The 23,688-nt window shown below is 40.1% G+C and overlaps 1 protein-coding gene across 1 annotated transcript in view; it reads left to right on the top strand.

The window, feature by feature from the left end:
- Positions 1–23,688, top strand: part of SV2B (synaptic vesicle glycoprotein 2B) — a 70,596-nt gene that overhangs the window by 33,169 nt on the left and 13,739 nt on the right. Inside the window, exons 2-6 of the mRNA XM_018567561.1 lie at positions 6,128–6,836; positions 17,074–17,254; positions 18,994–19,145; positions 21,102–21,235; positions 22,138–22,227. Coding sequence (XP_018423063.1) covers positions 6,293–6,836; positions 17,074–17,254; positions 18,994–19,145; positions 21,102–21,235; positions 22,138–22,227 — 1,101 coding nt within the window. The 5' untranslated portion in view covers positions 6,128–6,292. The remainder of the gene's footprint in view (positions 1–6,127; positions 6,837–17,073; positions 17,255–18,993; positions 19,146–21,101; positions 21,236–22,137; positions 22,228–23,688) is intronic.

Genomic DNA, 23,688 nt, shown 5'->3' with positions numbered 1-23,688 from the left:
TGATGACCATAAGAAATCAAGTTGTTTTTTCACTTTTACAACACCCCAAATGTTAAGGTTAATGCTTAGTGGATCACTTTGCCAGAAAAGTAAGGCTGGCCATTCACTGCTCTATTTAAAAAAAAAAAGATAGAGCAGATTCATCCACAAAAGGCTGTTCCTTTTGTATTCTCACAGCGGCCACCGACCCGTCAGAACACCTGAGCAGAGGTGGCAGCTCATTGACTGTTTATTCAAAGATTTTCACCTGATCGAAGAATGCCAGCCGAAAAGGTGCAGTGAGCGGCACCCACTGTTGGAATTTAGTGGCCATACACAGTGTATGACCGATTCTTGAGGAAGCAGACGAAATTCGCACAGTGTGGCCACCTTTAGTTTGTATGCAAGTATCAGGATGGGCCAGCCTTATCATAGGACCAATATTTACCTGTGGCCACAACCACCACAAGTTCACTTTAAGACTTCAAATTATATCTTATAAATGTTCTAATTGTATTAAATTCCTAGGATATCATGGGAAAGAAGAAGACATGGGGGATAAAAATAATATGGAAGGATGTCATGCAGAGATTCAAGTTGAAATCAGTGTCAGATTTTCAGAAATTCATCCAGGTCTTATATTGTATTATACTATAGATAACTATACAGTACATGCCAATATGCCAAGTCTTGTCTGATGATATGTCCTGTGTATAGAAACCTTTCAGGTGTTGGATGTACACATTTTAGAGGCTTCGAGATCCCCACTGTTGAACCAAGAAAATAAGATATGAAATCATTGTTGTCTCTGCCATAAACTTACAAATTCAATGTAGAATGTTAAAGCAAGTGGAAATCAGATGTGTGATGTTTGCTTCCAAACCTCTGTATGCCATTCAAGAATGCCTAATTATATCGAACATTTGTTGTAGCACGATTCCTTAAATGTTGTTTAAATAATGTGATAATAATTGAATTTCAACCATGCTTTGCTGCAATGTGCTGCATTCATGAATGATTGTCTTGGGAGGTGAATATCAAGTATTTAAATAACCTAATCTATTCCATTCACATACTTTATAACTGTGTAAAAATTCAGATTTGTTCACAGAAGTCTCATGGGTGTTACTAACCTGGGCCCGAAGTCAAAGTCTGCCATCTGTTATCATCTTTAAGTCCAGCAGTATTTTCTCTTTTTTATTTATGTTGCCTTTCATCGGAGTTGCTGCCTGGGCAATCTATGAGCTAGTGCAAGCATTGATTACTGTAATGAGTTCTCTGTTACACCTATAATGCTATATACTGCTTCTTTATTTACCCTACTGCTTGTCAGAGTATTACCGTATTATACCTGGAAGGGACATGATGCTGTAAAAGAAGCAAACAGAGAAGGGGAGGGATAGATGTCTTACAGAGAATCTGTCAGCTAAAAAAAATGCTCATTATTTCATTCACTAATTAGATAAAATAACAAGCTTCTTAGTAGAGATGAATAAAGCCTTAAATTTCCTCCTTGGCAATTCCCTTGCTGCACTCCTACTATCTGCTTTTCTGGGTTCACCTCTGGTGATCCAACTGTGTTTCTTTCTTTTCTTGTTTACTTTTTTATTTTACTGTTTACTAGAAAAGTTAAAAATGTACTGTTGAATATTCCTTAGCATGCTATTAACTTAGGCTTATCAACATGGAGACCCATAGCAAGAAGGCATTGAGTGAGCAAATCCCTTATTTTACTTATACTAGACAGTATGTCCTTCAGCATTGGACATGTTTTATAAACTTGGACCCCAAAAGGGACCTTTATTTTAAAACATTGGCATGCTGAGTGATGGGTAATGGGATTCTCTGCATTACTGCTTACTGAAAAAAGTGGTACATTGTTAGTATGGGAAGAGGAAGTTAGTGCAGCTTAAAGGCCAATATCTTTTTTAGGGAAGTTACCCTTCAAAGTTTTTTTCTCCTCCTCAGTGTAACTCACACAGCTAAATAGTTAACTTTAGCCTCACTCTTAAGACCTTTACCATGTGGCCCTGCTTATCATGGCAGTCTTTGCACATAAAATGTCCTGGCCAGGCCCGTGCACACTGTTTTTTTATTTTGTTTGGCTGGTTTATACTTATGGAATCCCTAGCCATCCAGGGGTGTATTGCCCCAGGAATGAAAAGAGCAAGTGGGATGCGTGTGCAGTAGTTTTAAGGCCTGACCAGGCAAAGGCTGTGCAGCATCAGACTCACTAAAAGTAAAGTTGTCCTTTAAGTAATGTGAGGGGTGAGCTGGCAGCCCAACTATGTACTGTACAATATACAGCCATACAATGATGAATATCTTCCTTAGTTTCTGAGAATTGTTACTTGCAATGGTCTTTGTGCAATAGTGTGGTTGACTGTGGGGTTTCTTAGCAGTCTGGTAGTCAGTAGAGCATGTGCAATACTGACCAGCAATATAGTTTGTGCAGAGTGATCTATGGATTTGTGGTCTGCTCTAGCCAGGCTATGGACAGTCACATATTTAAATGCAATAACAATAATAAGCTTTAAAACAAGCCCCACTGACCTCTGTATCTGAAGGCACTGTCAAGCAAGTCATCCTTAACCTTCCTTCCACACCAGAAACACTGCATGCATTGTCAACCCCCTCAATTACCAACTGAACTGTTAATAGTGGAATGGACTTTGATGCAGCAATATGTGTCTTTTCTTCAGATTTTAATCACTTGAAAAGCTATGCATATTGACTGGACTGCACGGTCACCGGTTTTGAGGAGCACTAATCTGCTAGAAACTCAAATAATAATTCCAGAAAAGTTTAATGTTTTTGTAAAGTCAGGCTCCAAGCCTACATAGTTCCTCCTGACTGTGTATATGAAAAAAAAAACCCTCAGATGTCTGTGGAGAAAACATGAGTGAATGACAAGTGTTTCAAATGTCAATGTCCTGGAAGTGAATAGCAGTGAGGTCAGCTACAGCACACACACCAAAATCACAGTTAAAAATTCCAAATATGCATCACACATTCCTCAAACAAGTCCGACATTCCATAATGGGGCATGTATTAGCCAAATTAAGGTACATGCCTTGTTAATATATACAAATAAGGTCTTGGGTCTTACATATGGAGGAGTTTTCTTCACCCTGGACATGTAATTGTGTGATGGTAGACATCATCTGTAAACAAGAGACCAATCCCCACATAGGAAGCTTTTACATTTTAATGAAACATTTATTTCAGTATGTTTCAACATGCACGTTGACGTGTGTTCATTGTGCATCGGGTTAAGGCAGCCCATTCATATAACAACATCAAGAAAACCTGCACCTTTTTTAAAGCAGCACATGCTGTATGTTTTGGTTTACTACAGTACAGTCTGTTGGCACCTTCTGGACTTGTATGTTGTGGTGCTATTCTCTGTGCATGCATTGAGATAGCACACAGTAAAATACACATTTTCCTGCTCTGCACAGCAAAGCATGGATATGAAGCCAGCCTGAAAGTTGTCCAATGAAGTCAAGATCAGAAATCAACACATAACAACCAATCAGATTACAGTTTACTGGTGTCCGATAAGCTATTAGGTAATCTCTGTTTGCTACGGGTTACTGCACTCTGTACTAGTCAATGTACAACTAAAAGAAAAACATGCTTTTTAAGCAAATTGTTTTCTATTTTTCTTCCTGTCCATCAAACAGGCATAGTTTTCTAGTATTCAGTAAGCAGAAAAACACCATATTCCATAACAACCAATTAGAATTCATATTTGAAAATCAGTAACCTGTTGGTTCAGTAAACTAAAACATCATTGGTCACTGCAAGTTGTTGTATTTGACATTTCAGGTTTTAAATTGTTAATCACCGAGCTTCTGGCCACTGAATCAGACACGTTAGATACATTCTATACTCAATTTTTAATTTGGATTAATTTTTCTGGATCAGATAGGACGAAAGCCCTTCTTTGTGACCTCTAGAGTCCTCTCATCATTTTTTTAAATTTTATTTACTCTTCTTTCATTACTGCCTGACTTTGACATCCTGACTAGGTTACTTTATTCTAGCTTCTCCCCAGGTCAGGTGCTAGTCAGGCCCTTCTCTATTCCTGTAACCCATCCCTCCTCTTCCCTTCTTCAACTGTTCTTTCTAATTTCTTTTTTCCTCTCTCTTCTATCTCTTTGTGCATGTTAGCCTTTCTCTTTCTTCATTTGTTCTTATTCACATAGTTGGATTTTCCATCCTGCAGCCCTGTAAGGGCGCTTGAGATACCTATGGTTGCTGTTGCTACCTCTGTTATATATCATTTGGCCAGCCTAGTAACTTGATTGTTATATTGTTCCTCTACGCTATGTATTATTGCCTTTATGTCATGTTTTCTAAACTGTTATTTATCAGCATAGCTATTGCTGCCATTATTGGACTGGAGGTAAAAGCAGACAACCAGTGCCTGCACACTGAATTATTACTACGTTTGATGATTTGTTTCCATTCATTATCCGTCATCTTGTGCTGTTAATTTTAGGCTTTATTTTTCACTGATTACATAAAAGTGAATGGAAGATAATTCCTTTGTGTTATGCAATTGCCATACTGTTTTCATAATAAATGCTTTCCATTTTAAGACGTCTTTTTCAGAATGTATATATGCAGTCATGTTTCTAAAGATTGCATGCACATAAGTATTAGATGCATTCTGTTCTCAGAATAGATACAGCACTTTAAAAGGATCATTTGGATATGTTTATTGTGAAATATGATGCAAAAAAACCGAAAGGACACCTAAAATTACATCATACAATTTCCTTTCATAACATCAGCATTATAATAGCAATACAAACAATAGTTATTTTTGACAATCCAATATAAGCTTACTTTAAAAAAATCTCCTTGTTGTGGGCTCTGCCTATCTGCTAGACATCTCTTTCAACAACGTCCTGTATTCCCTGAATGTGGTTTACTTTCACTAAAATCTACATATCCCAGTGTTCTATCGAAAGCTTTGACTTGTCAACCTCACATCCGGTGACTGCCATGTACCGCAGATTGAGCTAGTGTGCATGGGCAGAAAATCCTTGTTGGACTGTCTAACTATTGCCACTGCGCCTGCACGGCTAGTGGCTCATCGGATTCTATAACCTAGGACAAACTTATATTTGTCCTAGGTTATAGAAACCGACAGCCTGGCAGGTGCAGTGGCAACTGTGGTTGTAGAAAGAATCATGTGATCGCGCAGGCGCTGTAACATAATATAACCTTTGACTAGGCTATAGAATCGGATGAGGCAATAGCCACTGCACCTGCGCGGTTATCGGCTTCTATAACAAATATAGGGCAAATATAACTGTAGTAGGTTATAGAAATCGATAGCCACGCAGGCGCTGTGGCAATAGTTAGACAATTCAACAAGGATTTCCTGGGCATGCGCACTAGCACCATCTGCTGTAGATCTCCTACTGGCAGTCTCTGGATGTGACGTCACCAGCTGGAGAGGTCGACAAGTTGGAACCAATCTGAAGGCCACATGAAGTTTGGAGGTCTGTACCTATTGACTCTGCAGACAGTTGGAGACTTCGGCCACTGTGCGCTTCAGCATGCGCTGACCTCGCTCTGTCACTTCATGGCTGAGTTATTGTTCTTCCCAGTTGCTTCCACTTTGTTCTAATACCACTAACAGTTGACCGTGGAATATTTAGTAGCAAGGACATTTCATGGAACACCTGAATCCAATGATTTGGAGGTGCCTCCCAATACTTTTGGCAATATAGTGTATATGTGCATTCATTGTTTTTTGTTTTGTATTTTGTTTAAATATTTGCCTGGATTTCAGCCTTAAGGGCAGTGCAGTGCCCAGTTGTTTAGTGTGTGTCACTCTGCTTGAATACATTAACATTCTTAATGTAGATGTTTACAATGTATGCTTTATCTGTGCTAAAACCTGGTAGCATTGAGTTAGACTTTTTATCACATTTTATTTTTATTTTAGAAATCTAGGACTTTTAGACTATAGACTTTAGACTATACACTTAAATAACCTAAATCTTAACCTTAAATCTGTAATTTAAAGGCATAACAAAAACAATGAAGGTTTCAATCTTATTTTACTGTGCAGTTGCATTTCATTCTTAAATTTATCTAACATAACTCTTTTTGTTTGTATTTCTAGCACAGGATTACACTAAACAACATGACTCATGAGAGCACAATGGACTGCTGCTGTTGACCCTGCTATTGGATATTCTTGATCTTTGCTGAAGAGGATTTTTGAAACAATTTTCTCCATTAAGCTTAAAAAAAACACTGACATTTTATTGCAAAGGTCCAACACAAAATGGAGGATGGCTACAGAAACAATTCAAACTTTTACCAAGGAGCACGAGATATAGCTAGAGAAGTAAAGAGACAGACCAGTAACCAAGCCATGGATGATTACTCACGGTACCAAGATAACACACATGGAGGATATTCATCAAATGATGGCTATTATCACAGTGGAGAGCATGTCAACCAGGATGAGGATGCCCAGAGCGATGCCACAGAGGGACATGATGAAGATGATGAGATATATGAAGGAGAGTATCAGGGTATACCACATCCTGATGATGCAAGGGCCCAGCATAAGGATTCAGCCATAAGGGATGAATTAAGAGACCATGCTGACATTATGGCAGAGCGGAAGGAGGATGAAGAGCAGTTGGCTTACCAATATGAAAACATAATTCAGGAATGTGGGCATGGGCGTTTCCAGTGGACCCTCTTCTTTGTTTTAGGGCTTGCCTTGATGGCTGATGGAGTGGAAGTCTTTGTAGTTGGATTTGTGCTTCCCAGTGCTGAGAAGGACATGTGTTTATCGCGCTCAAACAAAGGAATGTTGGGTAAGCATCTTCATAGGTTCAAAGATGAGTCAGATATTTTTAGATTAGCGTAATGTTATTTCTCATTTGTTATGCACTTTTGAATGTGTTACAGACCATATCCAGCTTAAACCTTTATTTTGTTTTCTATAAAATAGGGAAAGGTTAGAACAGTGGTGATCAACTAACTTAATATGGGGGCCTTAAGTGTGACCCTTCACTAGATCCTTTATGAAAGATCAGAGAAAAATAAAATATGAAATGGGAAAAGTGATGGACAGTACAGAAATAAGTAAGATAGTATGCAAGAAATACAGATATTTAAATACTAGAAGCCAGTCTGAAGAAACACAGAATACTGACTGCAAAGGCTCTGAGGGCCACACAATAAATGCAAAGGGTCGCAGGTTGATTCCCAGGGGTTTAGAATGCTTGCAAATTTTTAATTGCTTTCTGTATCCGTTTTAGATATTTCACTAATTTCTGGTCAGGACAGGAAGCAATGGCAAATCTTGTCAATGGGTTAACAGAGAGAAACAAAAATACAATGTTGTTGCAGGAAGAAGGGTTTAAACTAAATTTCTATTGCTATCCATGCCTTCCTGTCATACTATTTCTTGAATGTCATAGGGACCGGAAGTGGGGGGGAAATATCTCCAGTGGAGTTACAGATAGAAATAAAAATCTGACAGAAAGTTTAACAGTTCCTTACTCTTTCCAAAACTAAAAAAAGTTGCATAAAGTTAGGTTTTAAATGTATTATTTTTACTGTACGAGCATCCAGTTTGTATCATGGTTCCTATAATTCATACCTTAACACACGCAAACACAAACAAACATGGTCCATTAAAAAAGATCAGAGGGAAAAACAATTAGAAACCTTAAAAAAGGACCTTAAAAAAAAGGGCCAGCTGAAATAGACTTAAAATTACTCTACGGGTCTTCCAGGCAACCAATCTAGTGAAGGAACAATTCATCAGGCAGCTTAGAGAATTTGACCTAATTACTTTTGCATTTCCTCATTGTAAGTATAGTATAGTATAGTGCATGGATATTTCCTTCCCTCACCTCAATAGGCAACACGCCTAAATGCTTAACTCTGCATGTTGTTCTTGGTTGTACAACCATCAGGCCAATGTTTTGCCTAAAGGCATTTGGACTGAGCTTGTATCCAAATGCCTTGTGCATGTTACAGAAGAAGCCAATCAAAAGTTTGAATTATCTAGTGCAAATGGAAAAATCCGTTCAAATAACCCCAGAAACAGGCATTGGTATAGTCTGCTATTGTAATTCTAAGGGTTAATAATACATAATTGAAGCCGTCTGTTTAAATTTTAAGTGTTTGGCCTTGAGGCAGTCTTTGTTCACATGAACTGAATCTGCAATCCTTGTATATATCATACAAGTCATTGACATATTATTTAATATTTGGTGTATAAAACCAAATCATCATTGACTGTTATCATTTGATCATTTGCTTCTGTGAGCAAAGAGATAACAAAACAATAAAAAAGAACAGTACAGCAGTTAACAGCAAATGTGTCTATTTACTCAGTTAGGTTGGTGGATTTTATTGTAGTGCAGAAAAGAGCGGGATGACACTTTATTACAAGGTACCATGAGAACAATTCAAGCATAGCATTGCCATCTGTCATTTCTGGCCTTGCTTTGAACTTAAGAATGAAATATACCCTCTGCAACTGTCCTTGTGTTAAAATGGAAAAACAGGACAGTGTCTTTGAAAAAAACAACCTGTTGACCTAGAGACTTTTGTTTCTTGCTTGGGGATACAGTGATTCATGCAGAATTTTGCATGAATTTAAGTCATGTAGCAGGAGTAAATCTGAAAGTTAACATTTAAAGGACAACTCTAGTTTTGTATAAAGGTTAATATAACCTTATTATTCCTACACTAGCCATACAGTATTATAATTAAATGTTATAATTAAAATGACTGCTTCATTTCAATCTGCAGCAGTTATGATTTTGTAAAACTTTTAAGTAGTAGTAGAGTTTTGTACTGTGTTGGCCATCCAGTAATTTTGAAGTTAAAGTGATACTTTTTATTGGCTAACTTTAGATATTAAAGATGCAAGATTTTGAGATGCCTTTGATCGCTTCCTTAGGCTCTATACATTTCTGGAAATGGTTCTAAAACCCACATATTTATAGACAGAGGGACAAGAAGGAGCAATTAACCACTTCCCATTCCCGTAATTAAACGGCCGGCCGGGAGTTTCTTAAATGTAATAGGGCGTTTACAAATGTCAACATTTAAAACAGGCAACGATGCCTGTTTACATACAAGCTATAGAGCCACCGGATCACTTGTATGAGGTGCTGGTCGGTGTGCACCCCCCCACAGCAGCGCTGGCCCCAAGCTCCGCAGCACTGACAATTCTAGGGCCACTATTCAAAGATGATACTAAACTGATGAGCGGTTAAAGCTTTTAAAGCATCGCCTATGGCCAATATTGGCTATGGTAGTGTTTTGCGATTTTGCGGGTGCACGCAATTGAAGGCTTGACATGTTTGGTGTCTATTTACCAGATGTGATCCCGTCTTATATATTTTACAAAAACATTGGGTAATAATAAATGTATTATAACTTAATGTAAAAAAACCTGTTTTTTTTTCTAAATGTTCGGTAATTTTTCCTTAATATAGTAAATAATAAAAAACTCAGTTATGATTAAATACCACCAAACGAAAGATATTTCTGCCCCAAACCCCAAAAATGGTATAAAATGTATTTCATCACAGCGTTGCATGACTGAATAAATGTAAGTCAAACTACTGCAGCGCTGAAAACTGAAAAATGGCCTGGCCAGGAAGGGGTGTAAACACCAAGAGGGTTGTTCACTTACCTGCCGAAGGATCTGAAGGATCCAGCCGTAGCATCACAGTCGAACTGAAGGGCTGCTGCACAGGCTATTCACAATAGCTCGTACAGTAGTCAAAGGCAGCCGAGCGGCTCAGCCAAGCCAAACGCATATGCTGCCATAGATACAGCCGAAGCGGGGAGACCATTTTCCACGCAAAACAGCTGGGCAGAGCCTCGAGGACACTGGGTTGTCATTAAATGACAACATTTGTTTTGATTTGTCTGGGATCTGCAGGCAGGCTGACAGGTGCTGGACAAATGTAAACAGTTGGGCGGAGCTAGCGGTGATGTCACTGCTAGCTCCGGCCAATTGTTTATATTTTACTGGCATCTATTAGAATGTCATTCTGCAGCGGGAGTTCATCACGTGCGGATGGGTCGGTGGGCGTCAGGTTTTTTAAAAATGATCTTTTTTTTTGGGATTGACCCTGGATTACGTTGATGGATCCATTTTAGGACGTGCCAAAAATCCTTTCTTGTTTTTTTTCCAATTAAAGGATTTTTCAACGGTCTGGCCTCTTTTTTTAAATTTAAATTTAACCTTTTAGTGAATGGGTAGGGGTACTCCTTTATTAAAGGGTATCCTAATGTGAATAAGCCCCCCTGCCGGCACCCCCACAACCAACACCCCAGGGCTTGCGGGAAGAGGCCCTTGGCCCTATCGGCACGGGGACAAGGTGCTTTTCCAGGGGGGACCCTGGAAAAGCACCCTCCCAGTACCGAGAGCATGTGGCGCTCGCTTGTCCCCCCCCCTTTTCCTGCCCTGCCAAGCCTATGCTCGAATCAAAAGTCTGGTTTGAAATTTTTGGGGGGACCCCACATTTCCCCCCCCCATTTTTTTTTTGAATAAACATTTTTTTATTTTCATACGGTCAGTATAAGATTTACAAAGTATTGTATCATATACCAAATGGACAATAAAAGCTAAATATACAGAGAAGGAAACAGCATAATGATCAAAACATTTTCACATGTTAGCTTTCTGTTAGGGGTATACCCAGATAGCAAGAAATTGTGCTGCAAGTTTGAAAATGACTTGCTAAACTCTTGCAGACTTGCCAAGCTTCACAATTTTGTTGCACAATTACAGCAAGTCTGCATTGCAAGTCTCCAGACCAGCGAGCTTGCAGAGCTCTTGCTAAGACCTGCAGGACTCTTGCTGTAGACTTGCCAAGCAAATTTGCTACAAATTCAAAAAGTGTCAACAAGAAATTATGCTGCAAGTATTCTGCAAGTCTACAGCTTGCCAGGAACATGTGCAGCAAGTTAACAAAATTACAATTTAACCCCGACACAAGTTTGTGGCAAGTTATCCTTGCTATCTGGGTAGTACCGCGACCTCGGATCATCAAGACAAAAGTAGAGTAAGAGCATTCGCAGTCCATCTAGGACTCCATTTTACTACTGGTAGACTCCTCAAGGCGAGCGGTACACAATCCTTCAATAAGAGAAAATTGCCTGTCCAGCTCATTTTTCACCCAATTTTTAGCACATATTAGTGACTAAACTGTATGTATCGATAGAAGATGCACATGAAATTAGGTCATGGACATATTTATCATTAGGATGAAATGTATCTCAACGCATGTCTAAACCATTATATTGAAAATTAAACAATTTAAGAAATTAACAAGTTAACAAGTACCTCACTCCACTTCCAGGGCGTATAACATTCTAAAGTAACCTTGCTCCTTCTTGATCCTGTCCCACTCTTCCTTGGATCTGCCACCCAGGTCTCAGTCCACTCCCGGTTAAACTTGGTTCTGCCATTCTAATGGCTAGCCACTACGTTTGAGATATAGTAGCCCTGCTCACTAGGGAACAATGGTAGTCGATATGGAGGTCGGCTGCCAAATCCTCTATATGTTCAGTTTATAAGGAAAATCAGTATAAAATACTGTACCAGTGGTACTATACCCCCGAGTTTTTACGCTCTGTATTCCCGAAAGTGTCGCCAGAATGCTGGCGAGGGGATGGACAAGTGGGGGTCCCTGTTTCATATATACTGGTCTTGTCCAAGGTTGCAAGCTTTCTGGAAGATGGTCCAAACCACACTGGAACGTTTGCTACAGTTAAAGCTCCCTTTGCAACCTATTCATTATCTACTGGGCCTTCCGTTCCCCCACCACCGTAAGCATGACCGTAAATTTCCCCCCATTTTATGGGGCGGGGTTCCTCCTTAAAATTCCTACCAGACCTTAGGGGCCTGGTATGACTTGTGGAGGGGAACCCCACATACGGTTTTTTTTTTTAAAATAGGGTTTTCTCCTAACGTTCCTACCAGACCTAAAGGGCCTGGTATGGTTTGGAAAGGGGACCCCACGCTGTTTTTTTTCCTTTTCTTTGCATTTTTTATTATTTTTATAACATTTTTATTTATTTTTACATTTAGATTCAGATGTTGGATCGGCTGAGTCAAACTGCTTCTGTACTTCTGCTCAGCTGAACATGCAAAGCATGTCCGTCTGACCGAAGGCAGCCCATGTACGGCTGATTTTAGTTGATGTACGGCTGAACCGAAGTGAATAGCCAAACGCCGTTCGGCTCAGTTCGGCTCGGTTATTCACTTGGCTGCGTTCAACAGCTTTGTGAATAACCCTCCAGGTCTTTAAGTGGTTAAATATAAAAATTCTAAAAAACTACAACTGTTTTTTCTTGACATGCTAGGGTGTTAAAAGCTGTTTTAAAGGGTTAGGCTATAGCAATAGGGATCAGTTTAGCGCTATTGGGGGTTTAACTCAAGGATAAAAAGTCCATGCACAATCCTCACTTTAAATGAGAGTCCTTTTGAAATGTCCATATACCAAGGAAGCAAAATTAAATGCATTCAGACTTTTTTGTTACCTTCCCATCACAATTGAGACATGTGGAATAGTGTTGGTGTCTACTGGGATTCATAATAACATACAATAAAATGTATAATTGATGGGTTGTAGGCTGAGTTATGAATAAAAGTTGATGCCAAACAATTGCTTTTACTATTTTTAACACAAATTAATAATAAAATGCAATATTGGATGGTATTATTTGGAATGTTATTGACCAGCTATGGCAATGGCCGTTTCCCTGACCGCTCCATGTCAGCACACAAATGGGAGAGCTCTGCCTCCCCACCACTCTGATAGGCTCTTAACTCTCATAAAAATGACACGCCCAGCAGCATCCAGCGTTCCTTTTTTTTTTCCTCCTCTACCGTCTGTAGGAGTAGGGAATGGTTGCCTTACCTTGCTGGGGTAAAGCCCTGGCTGTCCGCCCTGCCTATGTCCCTGAAAGTACTGGGCGCAGTCCCCCTGGTCGTCCTAAATGGAGGTAATGGGGGAGCCTCGCTGCTGGTTTTCGAGGCCGTCTCCATAAAGTTCTGTGTAGCCGGGAGCGGGTTCGTGCAGCTGCGTTCCATCCTCTCTTTCAGGCTCTGGCTCCTCCCCCTGTGCGTCATCCGGGCTCGTAGCTGGAACGCAGTTGCGTTCCGGAGAGTCCCCGGCGGATGTGATGCAGGTGCCTCGTCAGAGGCGATTTAAGATCGGCACTGGGCTCTCTCCACTCGTGGAGGACGGACGTCTAGTACCCCCGCTGCCGCCTCATACATCCCGATCAAGTAGGCTTTATACAGGGTAGACAGGCTCCAGACGATACGAGAACACTCATAGACCTCATACAATGGGTGGAAAATTCTAGTCAGCCTTCTCTGCTCCTCTCCTTGGATGCAGAGAAGGCTTTCGACAGAATACATTGGGGTTTCCTAAGAGAGGTGCTACACAAATGTGGTATTGTTGACTTCCTAGGGTCAGCCATAGGAGACCTATATACTCATCCGAGTGCTAGGGTTTGGAGCTCTGGTTTACTTTCGTCTCCCTTCCAAATCACTAACAGCACCAGACAAGGCTGCCCCCTCTCCCCCCTCATTTTTGCTCTGGCTATGGAACCACTCGCTGCAGCCATCTGGCAAAATCAGGACATAACTGGTATTTCTACCGGTCAGCATATACACAAAATCGGACTTTACGCAGATGATGCCATCATCTTTCTCACCAATCCCTTACGATCCTTATCAACAGTTCATAAGATCCTCACACAATTCAGCGATATCTCACTTTATAAAATCAACCACTCTAAATCACACTTGTTGGCAATTAACCTAGAAGAAAGGACTAAACGGCTTATAGAATCCACTAACAGCCACAGGGTCATATCTCATATGCAAAAGACTTTCACAGTCATGTGCAGCCCTTTTTTGTCAACCAACCATGGGCAGGTTCCATCTATCCTACCTTGCCTTGATCCCATGTAGTGTTTGGAGGTCTATAAAGTGGGGTACCACCTTAGCCTTTAAAGTGATATTAAAGTCAAAAGGTTTTAAGCTATTTCAAATGAATGATTAAATCACTTACAATGCATGCTCCTTCTTGATGTTTAAAAGTTTTAGCTTACTGCAGAATCAGCTGGTTCCCTGAGCACAGGTTCTGATATCCTGTTTTAGGTTTTCTATTGCAGGGTCCTATGGAGCCACCCTTGTGTGTGCTAGTAAGCTGTGTGTGTCTCCACAAACACACAGGTACAGCAGGGTATGCCACTTCCCTGCTCCCCGCTCCTCCTTTGTCCCTTATCCAAGCTAGTAGATGGACAGTTGCTGGAGACTGCTTTGTCTCCAGCAACTAGCGTCCTCCCGTGACCCAAAGCTCAGTATATTGCAAGCTACAGCTCGCTGTATACTGAGGCCGCCGCAGCCGGAACGAATCCCGACATTACTGTCGAGATCCACCCAGCTGCGTGATTAACAGCTGGCTCTGCCTATCTAGAGGCAGAGCCCGCTGTACCCACCCCCTCCCCCGTTCGTTTCTCCAGTCAGCGCTGGAGGATCGGAGCGGGGAGGGGGGGAATCCCTGCAGGGAGCAGTGCCTATCTAGAGGCAGAGCCCGCTGTACCCGCTGTACCCGCCCACCCGCACGTCGGCTCGATTTATGAGGATGGGTGAAAATCAATCACCTCATAGTTCTCCTTTAATATACAGTCAGGCAACAATGTAACAATAGGTTTAACAATTATTTTCTGGAATACCAGTGCTGAGCTGTTGAATTACAGGTGTATTTATTCCTTATATTTAAATCACACTCAAACAGTACAAGTCTAGAATATAGCCTGCTATAAAGATATAGTTTCCATTTTCACCCACCTAGTTGGAACTAGTACCATCTGGTCCCACTAATGAAGCATGCATTTGCAAGAGGGAGCATAATCTGATCATCATATCCTCAGGCAGCGATTACAGGACAATATTCTTCTACTGAACTTTTAAACAACCCCTTTTTCTTCTAGCTCATGAACATTTTTAAATGATGGTACCACTATAAACTTCTAAGTTTAAAGTAAGCCATTAAAACCTTCAATTTAGAAAAATTAGATCATCTTCCATATGGCACTAGCAAAGATTTCATGCAGTCAGGTACACCCTGTCATAACACATTGCTGTAATGAGAGTTGCATTCTTGCAGCATTCTACTAACAACGTGTCAGAATGGAGATTATTCCAAAGTCAGATGCTGGGCAGGCTGAGTCAGAGCTCCCTAGAGACTTTCACTAATGTGCTTTCAGACCACCTCTGCCTGTTTGTTTGCTTAACAGGATTACATTCTAATGGAGATGGCTAAAATTAGACTTGGCATGCAATTTAAAGGACTTCTACAGTGCAGACTGCTTGGTGCCTACTAGTATACACAGTCAGCAGTTCTCAGTACATCACCTGCAGTTTACATCTTGTATTCCCTTCATGGTCTAACTCCACATTGACTGAATGGTTTTAATGATCATGTAGCTTGTATGGTGCGGTGGTGGCACACAAGTACTGTTTTTTTACCGTAGTATGATAAGCCAAAGGTATTGCTGTGCAGTCTTATGAGATTTGTTATTCAGATTTTAAACTGTTTGCAGTTTTAAGTCGGATGTACACACCTTGATTTTCTTCATTCAACCTGCTGGCTGAACAAAGAAAATAAAATAGATTCTTCCATCAATGCTTATGTGAGTTGATCAAGGAATCTTCTGCTGTTTCCTTTGTATTCTGATAGCGGTCGCCAGCCTCTGTCAGAATACCTGAACAGAGATAGTAGCTCATTGGCCGCTAGCTCTTTTCGGCCGACAATTTTCCGACATGCTCCTTCTATCAGCTGATCAAGGGACGCTGGTCAGAAAGATGCGCATTGAATTTCATCTGGTTCCTCAAGAAACAGCAAAAATCTGATGCATGTATACCCGGCTTTACTGTTTATCAGCAGTACATTTTAAGTTCATTGCATTGCTTATTAGATTTTTGTCTTATATTAATACCAAAATGGCGGCGCGCATGCAACGACCCGGCGGCCCATATGGCCACCGTTCATTCAGTGCGTGACGGCACCACTGGTGCGTTCTGAAAACAAATTTATGTATGCCTGAATATAGTTTTCGTATATTCGGGCATATAATAAACTCATTATTTTGGATTCGGACAAACCGCCAAATCAGCCAACGTTAGTCGATTTGCAGGTTCGTCCGAATCTGAATGCACGTGTCTACAATAGTTGTTATCTTTGCCACATTTTGACCCTAAGAAACTTGAATAAAAGTGAGAGTAAATTGCACTGAAAATACCGGTATCTCGCAATGTTGTGTTGCAAAAACATATAGGTGGAATGAATATAATAATAAAGGGGATTTTCACTGGTTAATAGCCTCGCAAGTAACTGAAAATGGATTGATGGGACTATAAAAGAATTGCTATCCCAAGCCCCTAGGTGTTCTGCAACCCAAGATCCTTTTGTCTTAAAGGAATTCTATCTCTGAAAAAATTGGGGGCTGAGAAGCCTCTCAAAGTTACATGTTGTAGGAAAATTACAGGACACTGTGACAGGCAAAGCTTTGGCAGTTCCTGATGGTATTGGGCGGTGAGACTGCCTATCATAATAATGGGCATAAAGGAATATGTGGAGGTTGGACTTAGTGGCTAGGCACGGCACTACCTGTAAGTGTTGGAGCTTTGCATGGCAGAATGGCCTGGCAGCTGCAGGTAGTACAGCAGTCCCCCCCTTCCCAATAAAAACATTAGCATTTTCAATATTTTACAAGTGGCATTAGATGCAAAAGCTAATCCACATATCACTATCAGAGGGAAAGTTAATAATGTGGATATTTCCATCCAGGTTAGGAATGCTGTCTCCTACTAAAAGGAAAACCAGCAGCCTTGCTTGGTTCATACTGGATGCTGCCTATAATATATATCGGATACAATATTTATGGGGCCCTAATGAAGCCTTAGGTGAATACCTTTAGCTGACCTTATCTTTGACATAAACAATGCCTGCCGTGCCTCTTGTTGTGATTTGCTTCTCATGTCTTTGACAGGTTTAATAGTATACCTGGGAATGATGCTTGGTGCATTTGTCTGGGGTGGACTGGCAGATAAGCTGGGCAGGAAGAAATGTCTCCTCATCTCACTGACCATCAATGCTACCTTTTCATTTGTGTCCTCCTTCGTCCAGGGTTATGGATTCTTCCTTTTCTGCCGCCTTATTTCTGGATTTGGGTAAGTTTTTGCATTGATGTTTTAATAACTAATACTCAAATGATATATCTAGATTAATGGATGGATATATTAGGAATCAATTGAGTACAGGTATGGTATTTGCCAGTAATATCATGTCCTACATGCAAAGTGTTGAAGCATTTGTTATAAATCAGCAGCAGCAGACCTTCACATACACAGTCATTGGCCGCTATCTGGGCAGGAGCAATAGGAGACTACTCCTTCAGCTGGAATAACTGAAATGAAATGATGCAAAACAGGGAAGGAGGTTATCTACCAGTATTTAGGGTCCATGCAAATCAGCCTCTGCGCAAAACGCGTAGTGTCTAATGTGCAGTTCCCAATTCAGTGCTGATGTGCCGATCCTGGTGTACTTTTTTTTTAGAACTTTGTTGAAATGTCACAAATGACAATTCATGCAGTTCTTCGTGCACAGCGGGGTGCGAGGCGGTTGTTCCCTGTAACCTCCCGCTGCACTAAAAAAAAGTACTTTTTTCAGCGCACACCACTGCATTCCCACCGCAGTGCAGTGGTGTGAATGGTGCCCATCCATGACCAGGCAGATTGCCTTGTCTTGTATTGTATTGGGGCTGCACTGCAAGCAGCCATCGCAGCCCCTGTGCAATTGCTGTGAATGGACCCTTATTCATTAAAATTAGGTGTAATGGTCTAGATATTTTACCTCTAGAAATATTCCATATAATCTTTCTGGATAGAGGGTGTTTCTTGTGTTTAAAGTATTTCTAAAGTCAAGGCTTTTTGTTGCTTCTTTGACAGTGGTCAGGACACAGAGTTGAAATCAATTGTCTAGAGTTACAAATAGATTTTGAGCACTTGACCAACTAGATATAGTGTTTGCATGACATTTTACTTTATCCTGGAAAAAGTCCTGTAACTGCATGGACATTGATTTTAGATACAGTAGCTGATAAGAGGAATTACATAGTGAAGTTCATTACAACTTAAGATACTTGTGTCTATGTATAGATATAAGTATGGGGCCCTATGATAACAGTATAAATTGTGTTAAAAGTGAATGTAAAATAAAGATTTGCAATTATGTTTAAAAATGCTATTGCATTTATACTTTGCTTATAAAGAGGGGCATTGCTAGCCTATCACTGATTGGCAGGAGATGAGCAGGATGCCATCCAGAGTGTCCCAGGTGGGGGTTGGCAGACATGATGCTCTGCCTGCCCCCACCCCCATGTGACCTTAAGAGATGCCACCTTGCCTGAAGGAACAGCCTAAGGCTGTCTCATTATACGGATGACCCTGCCTATAAATAACTGAAAGACTCTTGTTATAATGACATTACCAATTCTTAGTAAATGGATGCATTGAATATTGGGCCCGATAATATACAGTATGTACATGACTTGTACCCTTTAGAGATGCACAATCCAATAAAACTGCAATTTCTTAGTGTTTACCAGGCCACTTAACAGGAACACAGTAAAACCAGATTTAATATGTGATATCAATCACTAATACCTTCACAATCCTATACGGTAAATTAGATATACAAAAACATGCCAGTGTATTATTACCAAAAATCTGTTCCTGTTAAACTGCTGAGTGTCTTTTTCATGTGTGTTAGCAATGGGTAGCAGCTGTCACATACGACATGTTTTACATTTCTAATGTATCTAGTTTTGCAACTTTTTAAAAACTTCTTCTTTATTACAAACAACAAAAAGTCAAAAAGTTTCAACATATGATGTACTTCTCCTACACAGTATTGGAGGTTCCCTTCCCATTGTGTTTGCCTATTTCTCTGAATTCTTGGCTCGTGAGAAGAGAGGGGAGCACTTAAGCTGGCTTTGCATGTTCTGGATGATTGGAGCGATCTATGCATCAGCAATGGCTTGGAGCATCATCCCACACTATGGTAAATTAACTTAGGGCTAGTGCCTCTACCTCTTTACTCACTTAACTAATGCCACTGGTCCAAATAGGAAAATCATTTACATATATTTTACATATTTTTAAATAAGGAAATAGTCTCAGCCATGGCTAGTCAGCAGGAGTTTGGACCTGCTGCAGAAAACTTTAACAAGAAGTTTGTGCTAAAGATCTTCTTTATAGAAGGGTAATTTAGAATGAGGTCTGTTTTGTTGGATATCACTGTCTGCAGTAAATTATATACGACAATTGGTAGATAACTTGACTTGTATAAGTGATAGATTAAACCCCTTCATGACTGAGGCCTTTTTTTCATTTTTTGTACCCATGTTATATTCCACATTTTAGCCTGAAAATTACTTAAAACCCCCAAACATTGTATATTTTCTGAAAGCCAAGACCCTATAGAATAAAATGGTGGCAGTTGCAAATTTTTATGTTGCACGATATTAGCGCAACTCCTTATCAAACCACAAAAATTTTGTGAAAAATGTACTTAAATGCCTCAAAACACAATTTAATAACATATAACAGAGGAGGTTACAACGAGTAAATAGATACCCAACGTGCCCAGGTAAAAATTGTATGCGTCCGTGAAACGACGACAAAATTAAGTACCCCAAAAAGTCCATAGACGACGCTTTAAAAGCCCCCACAGGTCATCAGTTTAGAGATACCCCAAAATTCTGGCCCTGGAATTATTGCTCTCACTCCGCCGTGAGCGTCGATACCCAACATGTGTAGCGCGTTCGTCGTTTTCATATGTAGGCCGCACCCGACGCGTGTTTACGTGAAGATGCGCGTGCTCGCGGGGCGGGGGTCTTTAAAAAATGTTTTTACATTATTTTTATATTTCTTTTATTTAATGTTAATTTTAAAAACTGTTTTTTTTTTACTTTAATTGCTATCACATAGGGGGGGATTACAAGCCTCCCATGTGATAGCAGATAGTGATGACAGGTACTCTTTAAGGTGATGCTAGGGGTCCAAAAGACCCCTAGTATCACCTTTGTACTCCTAAATAAGCTATTGAAGTGCAGATCACACTATAGCTGGGCTTCAGGAGCCCGGCACTGATAGCTATGGGACCGGAAGTGATGCAATCTGCATCGCTCCCGGTCCCATAGAACGGGGAGGGGATGGACGAACAGAGGTTATTATCATATTAATTTCACCATTTGCCTTCTTAAAGTGTATGTAAACCCCAAATCTATTTTCCTGTATGTCTGGTATCCAGCCTCACTGTGTTTTCTTAAGCACTGCATTTTTTCTAAATCTATTGCCAAGTTTCTTGCTTGGAGATCTTTGTAATAACATCAATTGCTGTTTCAGGCTGACAGCACTAAGCTGTCGTCTTGCACTTACAAGCACTGCTATCAGCCAGTTGTGCACACTCCTTCAGCTGGTCATTGGCTTGCCTATTGCATGCCTTCTGCAGACCTTATAGGTACCCAGCAGCCAACTGAAGGCATGCGCATGAGCCTGAAACAGGATGTGTTGTTATTGGCAGGAACTCCAAGTAAGAAGCTATAAAATATAGTTGATATTGCTTAAGAAAACTGTACTGTATATAACGAGTCATGGTACATACTGAAAAATTGATTTGGGTTTACATACACCTTACGTTACAGTATATGAGAAGCCAAAAACCTATTTTTTTTTCACTTCGAAAGGAATGGTTAAAACAGGTGTACCCTTTGGAAGATTTCCCCCCTACTGCTGTTCTGGTGGCAACTAGAAATGCTGGATTTAGCCTAATTAATTTCAATTATAAAGAGTGAATCTCCCCAGTAGAGACACAGACAAAATAAAACAGCGGTTCTAAACCCTCCCCATGCTGTCCAAGATTTAAAAAAAATCTTGCAGTTTTGCAGTTATACTTTAAGTAACCACACAAGTAATGCTACGAAAATATAATTTATCCTCATATCCCTTTTTTCAGGATGGGGCTTCAGTATGGGAACTCGCTATCATTTCCATAGCTGGAGAGTGTTTGTGGTTGTATGTGTCCTGCCCTGCTTAGCCTCTATTATTGCCCTAAAGTTCATGCCGGAAAGTCCTCGCTTCTTACTGGAGGTAACATTTTCTATCATTGTATAAAATACCCTACAAATATTTTTTTTTGTATTGGATATGTATTAGATTGTATTAGAATCTATAGCAAAGAATAGTAAAGCTTGAATCAGTTAGGAAAATTTTTTAGTTTCCAAAGTGTACTGAAGGAATTTTAAACCATGTCCCTGTGTGTGTTGTAAAGTCTAAGCCTACTCCCAATATATCCTACAATTTCAATACAAATTAGTAAACTAAGCATGAGATTGTAGTCCACCACAGGAGCGAGCTTGGAGCGGTGGCTACTTTACAACACACAGGAACTGCGGGGAGCAAAAGTAGCCATCCTCCAGAAGGAAGGACAGTGTCAGCACCAATTCAGAGATCATTTGAGGATCTACAGTCAAGTAATTTTTGTTAATAGTTAGGGAATTGAAAGAATTTCTAAGATTTAACTTTTTAAGTTTAGTGTCATTTTAACTGCCTATTTATACCCAGTCCACCAAGGAATATTTATTGATGTATCTGAATAAAAGTTACAGAATTACTACGAGAAGAAATGAAGTGTCAGTTATAAAGTTAGGTAAAATCATTGGCAGTCCAATTTTTTGGCAGTATGTATACAGTATGTGTCCTATTTGCATAGCTGCCACTTTTTCTTCTAGTGTTCAAAGAGAGTGCCAGACATTTTTATACCTTTACAGAGCTTTGTTTAATATACAAGCAGAACAAGGTACAGTACAAACCAATTACAAATCGCCATTCATTGGCCTGATTATACTAGACTGTTGGAAGTTTACACTTTGTTACTTAAAGGAAAACTAAACCTTTTAATGCTCACCTCCCCTTCAACGATGAGCTCCCTTGCCGGTGCCGACATCTTCTCCCACTTCTTCTGTATTAATTTTCTTTGCATTCTTGCACAGGCAGGTAAACATGATGAAGCTTGGATGATACTAAAGAAGATTCATGACACTAATATGAGAGCAAAAGGAGAACCAGAAAAAGTTTTTACGGTAAGCATTTCATGTTGACACGGACTAATCTTCATTTGAAATGCAAAAGCAGCTTAAAGCAGGTTGATGCAGTTTGATGTGAATATGGTCATATGCCAGTAAAATGCACATGTAAATGAGCTAGGAATGTTCATAGCAGCATTTTAAACTGATCCCAAATGCAGGCTGAATCCATCTGGAAGCATGCTGCATTTTCCCATCAATACAAACCCTTAACAAGGTGGACACATGACCTATAGAAGTGGGTGGTGATTTACATCTGTCTCCTGTCCCTGGACTGTCCCATAGGAATCCCAGGTGTTCATGGCACTCTAACTGCTCTATACAGAACACTGGGGAAAAGATATTGATTAGGTCTTTCTTATTACTCTCTTTAAGATGCTGGTAGCCAATCATTATTGCCTCTATTGTTTTGTCTCTGGTCTGTGTTGAGGTTTGCTTTTAGGGCTCATTCACACAGCCACAGAGGACCATACATGCATCTGTTTATGCTCCTGATAATTACAGGTGTTATGTAGCCTGTAAATAATTAATGGCAGAGGCAGTGGCTGTATGAATCTTCCTGCACATTTGACGATTTATATCCATACAGCAACAGGAAGATGAGTTGAAAAAACAGTTTGACAAATCCATTGCATTGAAAATCTGGATGTTAAACAAGAACTTCAGGTTTTAGAAAAATTAACCCTTGCAGTGGGGCTACCCCCACAATGCAAGGGTTAATTGGTAACTGGTAACTGCGCAGAGGTGGATCAACATGAAGGTGATTGGAAAAACACTACTCCAAAGAACAAACACTGTGGAAGGAATTGAGGGTGGGGAGTTTAATACACGAAAATAGGATTTGGACTTACCTAGAAGGGACACTATGACATTTGATTTTTATATTCTGATTTAAGCTAATGAATTGGGGCATTTGTTATGAGAATATATCGGTCTAGCACAGAATGCACTGAATATTTTGCACAGTTGCACTGAATATTTTGAAGTATATTGTAATATTTGTATTATTTATTTATGTGGATTAGTTGATTGTGATTGACTTTGCACAAAGCCTACACTTGCATTGATTTTTTATTTATTTATTAAAATTATAGACGCAGGCTTACATTTAGCTTTGGGTTCCTAGTATAAGTATTGAGGCCCCAACAAGCATGAGATGTGACTTACGATGAATGGAGGAATCACAGAGGGGCAATTTAGCTGTGTTCTTGTGCGATCAACATTTTCGGAACTGCCTCCATAATGTTCTACACCATGTCTAAGGGGCCTGGAAACCTGGTCACCAGTAGTCCTCTCAGCAACTGGGGAAGGTTTATAAGGGTCACACCGGAACTGTCTGCACAACACATGCTTAAGCCAAAGAGGGCCAAAGGATTTGTATATGAGCAGAAAATATACGAATATTTGCATTCCTCACCGTGGCCTATTAAAGAACAATACACTGAAATGGCATGAGCA

Source organism: Nanorana parkeri, unplaced genomic scaffold, assembly GCF_000935625.1.
Source record: "Nanorana parkeri isolate BGI_ZX_2015 unplaced genomic scaffold, ASM93562v1 scaffold1062, whole genome shotgun sequence".
Lineage (NCBI taxonomy): Eukaryota > Metazoa > Chordata > Amphibia > Anura > Dicroglossidae > Nanorana > Nanorana parkeri.
This window is presented reverse-complemented; position numbering and strand designations above follow the sequence as displayed.